Source organism: Cebus imitator, unplaced genomic scaffold, assembly GCF_001604975.1.
Source record: "Cebus imitator isolate Cc_AM_T3 unplaced genomic scaffold, Cebus_imitator-1.0 Scaffold579, whole genome shotgun sequence".
Classification (NCBI taxonomy): Eukaryota; Metazoa; Chordata; class Mammalia; order Primates; family Cebidae; genus Cebus; species Cebus imitator.
This window is the reverse complement of record NW_016107894.1, coordinates 250,641-263,484: the sequence shown is the minus strand read 5'-3', so window position 1 is coordinate 263,484 and position 12,844 is coordinate 250,641. Positions and strand designations below refer to the sequence as shown.

Sequence of the window (12,844 nt, the reverse complement as noted above, 5' to 3'; positions counted from 1 at the left end):
TCGGCTCACTGCAACCTTCATTTCCAGGGTTCAAGCAATTCTCCTGTCTCAGCCTCCCGAGTAGCTGGGACTACAGTTGCACGCCACCACACCCAGCTAATCTTTGTATTTTTAGTAGAGATGGTGTTTCACCATGTTGACCAGGCTGGTCATGAACTCCTGACCTCAAGTAATCTGCCCACCTCTGCCTCCCAAAGTGCTGGGATTATAGGTGTGAGCCACCACACCTGGCCTAATTTTTATTTTTTGTAGGGTCAGGGTCTTGCTACGTTGCCCAGACTGGCCTTGAACTCCTGACCTCAAGCAGTCCTCCTGCCTCAGCTTCCCAAAGCACTATTACAGGCATGAATTACCACGCCTGACCAGAAAAAGCTCTTTTAATATAGGAGAGCAGGCTGGGTGCTCTGTATATATATGATATATATGTGTGTGTATGTATTATAGAGAGCACCTTCTATATGGCATGCCTATGTTATATATATATGAGAACATTCGCTCTTGGGGACAAGTTCATATGTTGTCTTCCTCTACTCAAGATAGTTCTTTCATATTTGCATTAAAGTCCAAAGGAGTAATTATTTTAATTTATTTATTTTTTTGATATGGAGTTTCGCTCTTGTTGCCCAGGCTGGAGTGCAATGGCACCATCTCCGCTCACCACAACCTCCACCGCCTAGGTTCAAGCATTTCTTGCCTCAGCCTCCAAAGTAGCTTGGATTACAGGCATGGCCACCACGTCTGACAAATGTTGTATTTTCAGTAGAAGCGGGGTATCTCCATGTTGGTCAGGCTAGTCTTGAAGTCTTGACCTCAGGTGATCTGCCGGCCTCAGCATCCCACAGTGCTGGATTACAGGCATGATCAACCACACCTGGCCGGAATAATTATTTTTTAACTAGAAGGTAGAATATATATTTTTGTGACTTGTTAAGACTATATATTGATTCAGGACAGGTACGGTGACTTAACACCTGTAACCCCAACACTTTGGAGAACAGAGGTGGGAGGATTCCTTGAGCCCACAAGTTCAAGACTATCCTGGGCAACACAGCAAGACCCCATCTCTTTAAAAAAAAAAAATAGAGTATATATTGATTCTAAATCTATGGACTTGGCTCTTGGCCCTAATCCTCCTTTTTATCTTTCACCCAATTTGATAACAGTTTTTCATGGTGATGTGTATTGTATATGTCCTGTTTGGTGTTCTGTGGCTGGCATGGTCTGCCTGCTACTGGAGAGATCTCCTGAGAATTCAGTTTTGGATTGGAGCTGTCATCTTTCTGGGAATGCTTGAGAAAGCTGTCTTCTATGCAGAATTTCAGAATATCCGATACAAAGGAGAATCTGGTAAGTAACCAAAAAATGTTTGTGGTTGGAAGGTGAGATGTGTGAAAATATTCCTAAGGTCAGCAGTCACTAAATAGGTCTAACTTTTCAGTTACTTAATTGTTACAATAACTTAAGCAGAATCACTATGAGTCTGACTTTTTTTTTAATCTTATGAGTTCAGTGATGTAAGACTAATTTTGCTGCAATATGCACACTAAAGTCACAAAAGTAGTGGCCTTATTGGGAGCGATTGTTAATTAACATCATCAAATCTCAATTTCCATTGATTTCTAAGGCACTATTATACATCTAAGAAAGTAAGTAAACCATGCCAATTTAATTGTAAGATGTCATTGACTGTAAGACATACCTTGCTTTCAAAGATCTCAAAATGTGGTGGGAAAGTGCATCTGATTGATAAAATATTGTCATATCAAGAAAATGGGAAAGTGCTTATGGTTTAGTAAGGTGAACTGGTACTGACAGAACTTGTTTTATACTGTAGTTTTTTGTGATTGCTTCAGTTTTTTTCTTGTCAGACCATTTAATTTAGTTATAAATATTATTGTGAGATAAACTGATTAGATTTTCCCTGGTCTTTGAAAGGTCTTGAAAATGAGTTAAACTATACGTGTCATCAGGTGTGTACCTGAGTGTGGTTTTTGCCTTTCTATGTGTAGCTGTATTTCAGTTTTTAAAAATGGAGGAAATTGTTTTGATGCTACAAACTGTTTATAAAGGATGAGGTATTCTGTTAAAGGTTTAGTGAATTTAGGGGCAAGTTGGGGAGGGAGCTGAGTTGAGCACATCCAGATTGTAATACAGTATACAAGCTGATACCACTCATGAGTGAGTTTGTAAGTGGTATCAACTTGTATACTGTAAAAACTGCAGAAGAGGTATTCCACTTTTTTAGGACCAATACCAATGCTTATTCTGAAGAGTGTAGAAATCAGCAGTCTGGTATTGGCATCTTGCCTGTTGCCAAACCTACATTATGGTGCCATTTCTCTTCTTTTTTTCATAGTCCAAGGTGCTTTGATCCTTGCAGAGCTGCTTTCAGCAGTGAAACGCTCACTGGCTCGAACCCTGGTCATCATAGTCAGTCTGGGATATGGCATTGTCAAGTAAGTATTAACTTCCTGTATGGAAGAGCAAATTAAAGTGCTGATTAAATTAAAACAGTATTGGATGTTCCCGGTATAGTGGTTCTGAAAGAGTTGATAAATAATTCTGAAACAGAAAGTTATCTGAAATTTTGTAGTGTTGTAAATGTTGGGAAACTGTTAGTATTTCATTTCACTTCCTAGGAGGAGCATCTGTAGGAAAACTGAAACACCAGACTTTTATAGTAAACCTAGAGACTTTATACTTCCATAATATTTTTTGCAAATCAGATTTTTTATGGGAAACACATCCTTGTGGTTACTGTCTGAAAATATTTTTCTATCCAAAAAATTTTATTTTTATTGAGTGTCTTCTATAGGCATTCTTCAAGACATTGTTCCAGACCCTGAGGATATAGCAAGTAAACAGCAGACTTTGAGTTTACATTTGTGGAGGGAGGGGACAAAGACAAAATTGAAATAAGTGAGTAAAATATTTTAATATGTCAGTGAAACGTGCAGTGGAGTAGGTAATGCAGGAGCTAGAGCTTGCAGTTGTACATACGGTAATCAAGGAGGGCTTCACTGAATGACATTTAAGCAGAGACTTGAAGGAGGTGAGGGAACTTATGTATAGCCAAGGGAAGAGGTGCTGAGTTGAGATCAGATCCTATGTATATTTTGAAGGTGAAACCAATGGAATTTGCTAATGGATCAGATGTGTGATGTGAAAGAGAGGAGGAATTAAGGATGATCCGAACTGTTTTGGTCTGATCAAATGGCAGGTTAGAAATGAAAACTTACTGAGTTCAGGAAGACCTTAGGTGACATAACTGTGGAGCAGGGGCAAGATTGGAGTTCAGTTAGATAACTGAGTAGGGAAAACAAAGGGAAGATGTTGGGACAGAGATAAAAGTTTGGGAGTCATGAAGATGCAGATATTATTTACAATGGTGAGGGCTGGGCGCGGTGGCTCACGCCTATAATCCTAGGACTTTGGGAGGCCGAGGTAGACAGATTTCCTGAGGTCAGGAGTTTAGGACCAGCCTGGACAACATGGTGAAACCCCATCTCTACTAAAATACAAAAAATTAGCCAGGTATGGTGGTGTGCGCCTGTAGTCCCAGCTACTCAGGAGGCTGAAGCAGGAGAATCGCTTGAACCTGTGAGGTAGAAGGTTGCAGTGAGCCGAGATCACCCTACTGTACCCTAGCCTGGGTGACAGAGTGAGACTCTGTCTTCAAAAAGTAAATAAATAAATAAAATAAAGTCATGAGACAGGATTTGGTCACCAAGGAGGTGAATATATATAGAGAAGAGGTCCAAGAACTAGGCCCTTGAATATTTAATATTTAGAAGTCTGTAAGATGACATAGAGTTAGCCCAGGAAATTAAGGAGTGACCAGTTAGGTGGGTATAAGACTGAAGAATGTGTTTCAAGGAGGAAATGATTGTGTCAGGTGATCCTGATAGATCAAGTGAGAATTGACCATTGAGTCTAACTACACAGAGGTTCATAGTGACCATCACAGGAATAGTTTTGGTGAAGTGATAGGGACAAAAGCCCAACTGAGGAGAGTTCCACAGAGAATAAAGAAGAGAGGAATTAGAATAATTGTATAGAGAGTTATTTCAAGGATTTTTGCTTTAAGTGGGATTAAGTCGTGCTTTAAGTGTTTTAAGTAGGATTGAGTTTAGTTGTTTTAAGTTTGTTTATTCATTTAAAGGAGTTTTGCTTTAAATGAGATTAGAGGTATGGGAAATTTCAATTCTTTTTTTTTTTTTTTGAGACAGAGTCTCGCTCTGTTTCCCACACTGAAGTGCAATGGTGTGGTCCTGGCTCACTGCAACCTCTGCCTCCTGGGTTCAAGTGATTCTCCTGCCTTAGCCTCCCCGGTAGCTGGGGTTACTGTGATTACAGGTGCCCGCCACCACACCTGGCTGATTTTTGTATTTTTAATAGAGACTAGATTTCACATGATCCACCCGCCTTGGCCTCCCAAAGTGCTGGGATTACAGGTGTGAACCACCTCACCCAGTGGGAATTTTAATTCTTAAAACATATTTATTTAACAATTATTTGAGTGCCTTCTATATGCCAGGAAATATTCTAGGTTTCCAAGATGAATGCGGAGAAAATTCCCTGCTCATATGGAGTTTTTCCTAGTGTATAACAAAAAATCTAAGAACAAATATTGGTAAGGCCTATGCAGACATGATTTAAGGCAGCCCATCTTAAACTACACTAAGGAATCACCTAAGGATTTTGTTAAAATGTGAATTCTGGTTGTGTAGAATTTTGAATCTCAAGAATCTAAGGCTTTTTCTCCATCAAACAGAAGTTGCTCAGAAAACTTTTCAAATGTTAGGTTTTGAGCTTGCAAATACACTGTTTAATGTATAATCAATTAGGATATTTGATTATATTAAGGAATTGTTAGAGTGTTTAGATTTGATAGTGGTATTTTGGGTATGCTTTTTAAAAGTTTCATTTGTGGGCTGGGAACAGTGGCTCATGCTGTAATCCCTGCCCTTGGGGAGGCCAAGGCAAGAGGATTGCTTGAGCCTCAGAGTTCTAGACCAGCCTGGACAACATAGTGAGACCTTGTCTCTATAAAACATTAAAAAAAAAAAATAGCCTGATATAGTGGGACTTGCCTGTAGTCACCAGCTACTCAGGAGGCTGAAGTGGGAGAGTCGCTTGAGCCCAGGAGTTCAAGGCTGCAGTGAGCTGTGACTGGGCCACTGCACTTATCCTGGGCAACAGAATGAGACCCTGTTTCTTTAGGGGGGCAAAAAAAGAAAGGTTCTTTTGTAGCCATTGAAATACTAAAGAAAAATAAGGTCCTCATTTATTAAAAACACATACTGAAATATGTCAAAGATAATGCTGTCTAGGATTTGCATCAAGAGAATATGAAAGGGAGACAAGTGGAAGAGGCATGCATGGGACAGAATTGGCCACAAGTTGATAGTTTTTGGGCCTCGGTGAAAGGTTTATAAGGGCGCATTATATGCGAATATGTTTCAAAATTTTCTAAGGAAAGTTTTTTTTAAATGTGGTAACCGGACACCAGATCTTAAGTTACAGTGTTTCCTATCTTGTTTTAAGACCATATAGTCTTAGGAGTTTTTTTCTGTTAGGTGAATCAAGAGCATGTTCTTTATTGCTTTAAATTGTTGGCCTGTATTAATTAACACGAGTTCCTGTTACTTAACTTGTTTTGGGCTTTGTTCCATATGAACTCAAGTATCTCTTTGCTTCCTCTTTAGGCCACGCCTTGGAGTCACGCTTCATAAGGTTGTAGTAGCAGGTGCCCTCTATCTTTTGTTCTCTGGCATGGAAGGGGTCCTCAGAGTTACTGGGGTTAGTACTGCTTAATCTCATTTTCTATGGTCACTTCAGTTGTATTGCTTACATCTTGACAGTGTGAATCGGAAATGTCTGTGGGCTTCTTTACTGTTTGCTGTGAGTCACTTTCGGGATCTGATTTTCAAAGTGTATGTATAGTTCATGTTTTCTTTTTAATCTTCGTATTAGAGCTTCATAAATTTAATGTGTGTCCGGAGTGAATGCTTTTCCACCTGTGTCTGGATGGGTAATCATTTTAGTTCTTCCTCCTAAGCAGTTGGCTTGCATTTTGTTTTTCTTCTTTTTCTAATTGATGGATTACAGACTGGAATTCTTGTATAAGGGCAGACTTTGTAGTCATGCACACTGGTTAATCTAATCTAAAGTAACTTTGTTTCTTAGTCGACATTTGAGTTTCAAAACTTCTTTAAAAGGCAGCTAGTGAACTTTTCACACCGTTTTGGAGAATTGTATAATTATTCTATTTGCCACGGAAGGAAACCAAAGCACTGATATCTAAGTGATAAAGAAATTTATGCCTGGGAGCAGTGGTGTGCAACTGTAGTCCTAGCTACTTGGGAGGCTCAGGTGGAAGGATTGATTGAGCTCAGGCTGCAGTGAGCCATGATTATGCCATTACACTCCGGCAACAGAGTGATACCTCTTCCTTTAAAAAGAGAAGAAAAGAAATTTCTATTAGCACTGGATTAATATGAAGAAGAAGTAGGCTTCTCTAGGCCATTTCAATTATTTTCTTATTTAAAAAAATAAATCAGACTCCACAGTAACCTATTAGATTCAAGATTGTAAATGCTGTAAACTTGGCTTTGCCCACAAGAAAACTGGGCTCAACATGTTTTGCAATAAATTGCCTCTTAAATAAAACACTTTGTGGATGCAAATTTGCTTTTCGAATCATACTGTCCTCTGTATGTAATTTTCTTAGACTTTTAGCAACTTTAACCTTCTGTCAATTTCATTTTCTTTCTTCTGCTGCTGCTATAGAATTTTTCTGATTCCTTGATTCTGATAGTAAACCTGGCCCTCTCAGCAATTGATGCCTGTGTTATTTTATGGATATCCTTTCAATAATGCCTATTAATTGGGTAATTAGGGTTATATAAAAAACATCTTTTATATAAACTTCTGGAAACATGCAGCATAGTTTTTGAGACAGATAATTGCCTTACATTTTATTTTGGGGTGAGCTCTTATTTGTAAACTCTTATTATATTACAGTTTTGGAAATAATTATTTGTATATGATGCAGTAATTTTTTTTAAACATGAGAAAAGTCTTTTCAGACTTGTAGGTAAAACCACAATAATAGGAAATGATAGACTAGGATGGGGCTTATAAACATTAAAACTTTTGTGGAATATGGTCACTTCTTAACATGGATCTTTATATATGAAAAACTCTATGATAGTTAGCAATATGTTTCATTGTTTTGAGATTGTAACTGGCAATTTATGTGAAATGCTTATAGCTGTATAGTCTATGTGATGGTTTATAAGAAGGGAATAATAAGGTGCCAAGTATTCTTTTTATTTTCTTTCAGTTCGATGTAAAAACATTCCAGTGATTCTGTAAATGCAAAATCATGTGGTGGTTTCTTCTCTGTGCCTCTCTAGACATCTGTTTTTCACCTCTTCTTTTTCTTTGTCTGCAGGCCCAGACTGATCTTGCTTCCTTGGCCTTTATCCCCTTGGCTTTCCTAGACACTGCCTTGTGCTGGTGGATATCCTTCTCGTTGGCTTGTTTGATGATGATCCGTTTTCTCCCCTTGGAGATGGGTTTCCATTGATCTTTCTGCGAAGAGTTTTATCAGTTTTGTTGATTACTCCTTAGTGTGGGGAATAGTGCATGCTAAGTCTTAACAACCTGAGGGTTCGAATAAGCAGGTTTTTTTTTTTTTTTTTTAATTTTAAAACCAAATTGGAAATTGATGACTGTGGACCGAGCTCGAGATAAAATCTTTTAGCTTTTTTCTTTTAAATGAGCATTTCACCTTGATTTTGGTTGTGTACCTAAACATTTAGTGTTAGAATCACTGGCTGTGCTGGTCCTGGTCTTCCTTTTAGCCTCTAGCTAGCAGTTATTAAATGCGTTGAAACTTATCAAAAGATCTTGGTCCTTAAAATTTGATTTCAGGAACTACGTAAGGTGCTTTGATTCTTCTGAAACTCTGTGTAGGTTCAGCAGATTTTTTTCTTTTTCTTTTTCTTTTTCTTTTTTTTTTTTTTAGACGGAGTCTCACTCTGTCACCCAAGCTGGAGTGCAGTGGTGCAGTCTCGGCTTATTGCAGCCTCCACCTCCCGGGTTCAAGCGATTCTCCTGCCTCAGCCTCCCGAGTAGCTGGGAGTACAGGCACATGCTGCCATGCCTGGTTAATTATTTGTATTTTTAGTAGAAATCGGTTTTCACTGTGTTAGCCAGAATGATCTTGATCTCCTCACTTCATGATCTGCTTTTCTGGGCCTCCCATAGTGCTAGGATTACAGGCATGAGCCACTGCGCCCGGCCCAGATTCAGCAGGTTTTAACCCTTATGGGGTGAGTGTTTTGTTCCCTCATTCAGAAGCTGACCTGAAATTGTTTGAAGACTACTACCCTTCAAAATAAATAATTGATTCATTTACAGGCAGAGTCAACCAGCAGATAACAAACAAGCTTCTATTTGAGTAATCTTTCTCTCCTGCTCTTTAAAATTAAATGTATTTATTAGGGACTTGGCCTGATGGCTAAAGGATATAAGTTTTTGGACTTTATCTTATTTTGCATTTGTTTTGGTTTTTATATATTTGATCCTGTTTGCAGTTTTCAGTTATTACCGACTTGATAAATTGAGACTTGGAAAACTGTGAATGTGAACAAAATTGTTTTGTGAATTTGAGTGGGTTGCCATATAAGAGTTTTCAGTTAAAGTGTCCTTGGTCTAAATGGCCAAAGCTTTTCTAGATTAGTATCTTTCCAAGTGTTTTGTGAACCTCTACGAGCATTGAGAGAAGTAAAGAGAGAGGTGGGAATGACTAGGTAATAGCTATAAGGCCGATCAAGTGCCTAATCCATTATTTTTATATGTACTCCACATTCTGAAAATTGAGGCAAGCACGGTGGCTCATGCCTGTAATTCTAGCACTATGGGAGGCTGAGGTGGGCAGATTGCTTCAAGCTCAGGAGTTTGAGATGAGCTTGGGCAACAAGGCAAAGCCCCATCTCTACAAAAAAATACAAAAATTAGTCAGGTATGGTGGCCCGTGCTTTTGGTCCCAGCTACTCAGGAGGCTGAGGCAGGAGAATCACTTGAGCCCTGGAAGTGGAGGTTGCAGTGAGCCAAGATTGTGCCTCTGTACTCCAGCCTGGGTGACAGTGAGACCCTGTCTCAAAAAGAAAGAAAAGAAATTGAATGTGAGAGCAGATAACCATTTTTGTAGTCATCAATTCCTGTCCTGTTTTTCTCTAGCAACTTCTGTGTGAGAATAATATTCTGGAAGTGGAGGGTCATTACTTTTGGAATCAAACCATATGGGCTTCTCAACCAGTTGTAAGGCCTCTTAATTCAGGATAGTGTAGGCAACTGCTGGCAGATTCCTTAAGATGTCATGAGGGGACTGAGTGTAGATCTCTGGGAGATAATAGGCACAAGTGTTAATTATGACCCTGAACTAGATTCGCTGGTTAGATGAGAACAGAGCTACCCACCTTAAAGGGAGAGAGAAGACAATGCTAACTCTTTGTCCCTTGGCTATTACTCACGTTCACTTTTATCTTCTACCATTTCCCTTTCTATTTATTTTCTGTCTTTTTTGTTTCTCTAGAAAGCCCCTTCCTTTCTCTTTTTAATATATTTTTTATCTTGTGATTTTGTACATTCTTTCTTTATCCTGGCTCTGTCTTCTCTTTAATGTCTTACTGAAAATGATGACCTTCGGCCAGGCATGGTGACTCACGACTGTAATGCCAGTGCTTTGGGAGGCAAAGGCAGGAGGATCAGTTGAGGCCAGGAGTTCAAGTCCAGCCTGAGCAACATAATGAGACCCCATCTCTACAAAAAAAAATAAAAATTAGCCAGGCATGGTGGCGCATGCCTGTAGTTCCTGTTGCTTGTGAGGCTGAAGTAGGAGGATCACTTCAGTCTTGGTAGTCAAGGCTGCAGTGAGCTGTGATTATGCCACTGAACTCCAGTCCGGGCAACAGAGCAAGACCCTGTTTCACACAAAATTAAAAAAAAAAAAAAAGGAAAAGCAAAGAAAATGACTTTCTTATTAATCTTGAGGTCTTTGTGAGATTAAGTGAGAATAAGAGAGCTGTAAGGCCTCTGAGAGATCTGTAAGTTTATTAGGATGACCCCAGATCCTCAAAGAAACCTGAAGACTAATTGGCTAGCTTACTGTTTTTTTCCTGAATGTTGAATTCCTTGACCTGCAAACACATATTTATTAGCCTGACTCAAACAATGAAGCTGTTAAAACTTCGGAGGAACATTGTAAAACTGTCTTTGTATCGGCATTTCACCAACACGCTTATCTTGGCAGTGGCAGGTAAGTCTACGACTTTTCTTCTTAGAGTTCAGATGTGATCTGTTTAGAATGGAGATTCTTAACCTGAAACACCATGAGTGGGCATAGAAAGTTTTGTATATTTCACTTGGGAAAAGGGCTCTTAGCTCTTTTCAGATTCTCAGAAGGATCTATGGTTTTTAAAAAGTTAAGAACCATTTATTTTGTGTACAATACCTGAACCTCACATTTCAGCTCTTCATTTATCCCTCTTCTATTCGCATTCTTTTTTGAGGCATTCTTTTTCTTGAGGTTAGTTAGCTTAAGTGCTGGAGAGTGCTTCTTTTAGAAGACATTACCACATGTTTATTTAGTTTTATTAAATAGATGTAGAATTTTAGAGTAGAGTGCATTGCTATTATAGTGCATTATGTATGTCAGCCAGCATATGTCAAAAATTGACATTAGGTGGACTGTAACCTAACTAGGCTAATTTGCCTACCTCATCGCCCTTGTACCAGGAATAGTGAGATCTGATCTCTGATTGGAACTAGCTCTTCTGTTTATATTACATTTTAATAATCTTTTTTTTTTCATCTGACCACCCAAAGAAAAATTAGCATTACTATACTAAGGATAAAAGGAAAAAAATTATATTGATAATGCTGGAAAGAGCTATATTTCCAATACCTTATTTTCCAGCCATGATGGTTACTGATGTAGCCAGATGGCAAATAAAATTATTACCAAATTATTATTTAAATACAGAAAGGATTGACCAGAGTATGTATCATGAGCCTTGCTGATAGTAGGTATACAGTAAATTTGTATTGAATACGTTTGTTAAAATAACTGTTAGAATTGTGATGTATTTGGGGATTTGGGGTGTGTGGGATTCCACTTAACCAGAAATGGGGGAATGTAATTGGGGATGTAAACTAGCATTCATCCTCTGACCTGGTTTTTCATTTACTGTTAGCATCTATTGTGTTTATCATCTGGACAACCATGAAGTTCAGAATAGTGACATGTCAGTCGGTGAGTTATAAGCACATTTATGAATAATGTACTGTCTTATAAACAACTGATGATGTTGATGACAGTGGTAAGGTTCTTTTAAGTTATATATACCTTATAAAAAATTAGGGCTAGGTCTCTACTCTGAGAGTCATAATACTTCCTTACTCCTAAATATTCTGCACTATCATGGTGCTTGGTATTATAGTAGTTTTTTGTTTGTTTCATCTGACTGTGTTCTCCCAATATTGGGAGAGAATTTTGTAAGTTATAACTATAGTATGCTATAACCCAGTCTTAACTAAAAATTTTAAGAAGTCCAGAGTACTAAATATTAAGTACCATTTGTAGAAATAATACTAATCTGAATAGAAGCTATGTCCTTAAGATCTGAGCTCAAAGACTGTGGCCAATAGGATTTCTTTAGAAGCAGCTAAGCCTCTATTTTGTTAAAAATAAATAAATAAATGAAAATGAAAATTATAACTTATACCAACCTAATGTAAGTTTCTCTAACCCTGTATAAAACCCTTTCTTAAAGCTTCTCAGGCTGATGACAGAGCTTTGACAAATACTCTGTTCCATTGATGCCTTTAAAAAAAAAAAAAAAAAAACAGTAAGAACTACAAGGGCAAAAACTACATTTGTTCACTTTGTTTTCCCACACGTACCACAGTACTAAGCAAATAGCAGGCTCTTACTAAATATAACTTGAATGGACAAATAAGTGACTTTTGTTCTATGCCAAAGGCTTTATGAACAAAGGGTTTAGATAACGTGTATAAATGTACTTCTCCCCCATATTGTAGGACTGGCGAGAGCTGTGGGTAGATGATGCCATCTGGCGCTTGCTGTTCTCCATGATCCTCTTTGTCATCATGGTTCTCTGGCGACCATCTGCAAACAACCAGAGGTTCTTGGACTCTTCGGTTTATTCTGCTAACATGAAATGACCATGTTATCAGTTAGGGGTGGTACACTGGGGAACAGTATCAGGGCTGTGTCATATAGTGGAAGGAACACTGGGCCCAGAATCAGACAAACTGGGTTCCTGTCTCAGCTCTCTTAACTTACTTCATGATTTTTGGCATGTGGCCTCTCCACCTCCCTGGCCTTAGTTTCCTTTCTGTATAATGAGGGGGGATTAAACCAAGTCACATGAGGTTCCATTCATCTCTGACATTTTGTGATAAATATACAGGCATACTGTGGAGATAAATTGCAAGTTTGGTTTCATACCATCACAGTAAAGCAAATGCTTCAGTAACATGCGTCATGTACATTCTTTGGTTTTTCCAGTGCATATTAAAGTTATGTTTACACTATTCTGTAGTCTACTATGTGTGCAATAGCATTATGTCTAAAAAATGTACGTACCTTAATTTAAAAACACTTTATTGCTTAAAAAAAAATGCTGACATATGGCCGGGCGCGGTGGCTCAAGCCTGTAATCCCAGCACTTTGGGAGGCCGAGGCGGGTGGATCACGAGGTCAAGAGATCGAGACCATCCTGGTCAACATGGTGAAACCCCGTCTCTA

At 38.6% G+C, this 12,844-nt stretch overlaps 1 protein-coding gene across 7 annotated transcripts in view; it reads left to right on the top strand.

The window, feature by feature from the left end:
- TMEM87A (transmembrane protein 87A) overlaps positions 1-12,844 on the top strand; it is a 57,291-nt gene that overhangs the window by 29,079 nt on the left and 15,368 nt on the right. For 4 of the 7 annotated variants that reach the window (XM_037734165.1, XM_017516296.2, XM_017516299.2 and 1 more), the window contains 7 exons: positions 1,164-1,347; positions 2,357-2,456; positions 5,709-5,802; positions 6,793-6,864; positions 10,222-10,330; positions 11,268-11,326; positions 12,115-12,218. In XM_037734165.1, the coding sequence (XP_037590093.1) occupies positions 1,164-1,347; positions 2,357-2,456; positions 5,709-5,802; positions 6,793-6,864; positions 10,222-10,330; positions 11,268-11,326; positions 12,115-12,218 (722 nt within the window). Of the gene's footprint in view, positions 1-1,163; positions 1,348-2,356; positions 2,457-5,708; positions 5,803-6,792; positions 6,865-7,459; positions 7,529-10,221; positions 10,331-11,267; positions 11,327-12,114; positions 12,219-12,844 lie in introns of all 7 variants that reach the window. The other 3 variants (XM_037734167.1, XM_017516300.2, XM_017516297.2) reach the window with 1 other exon arrangement.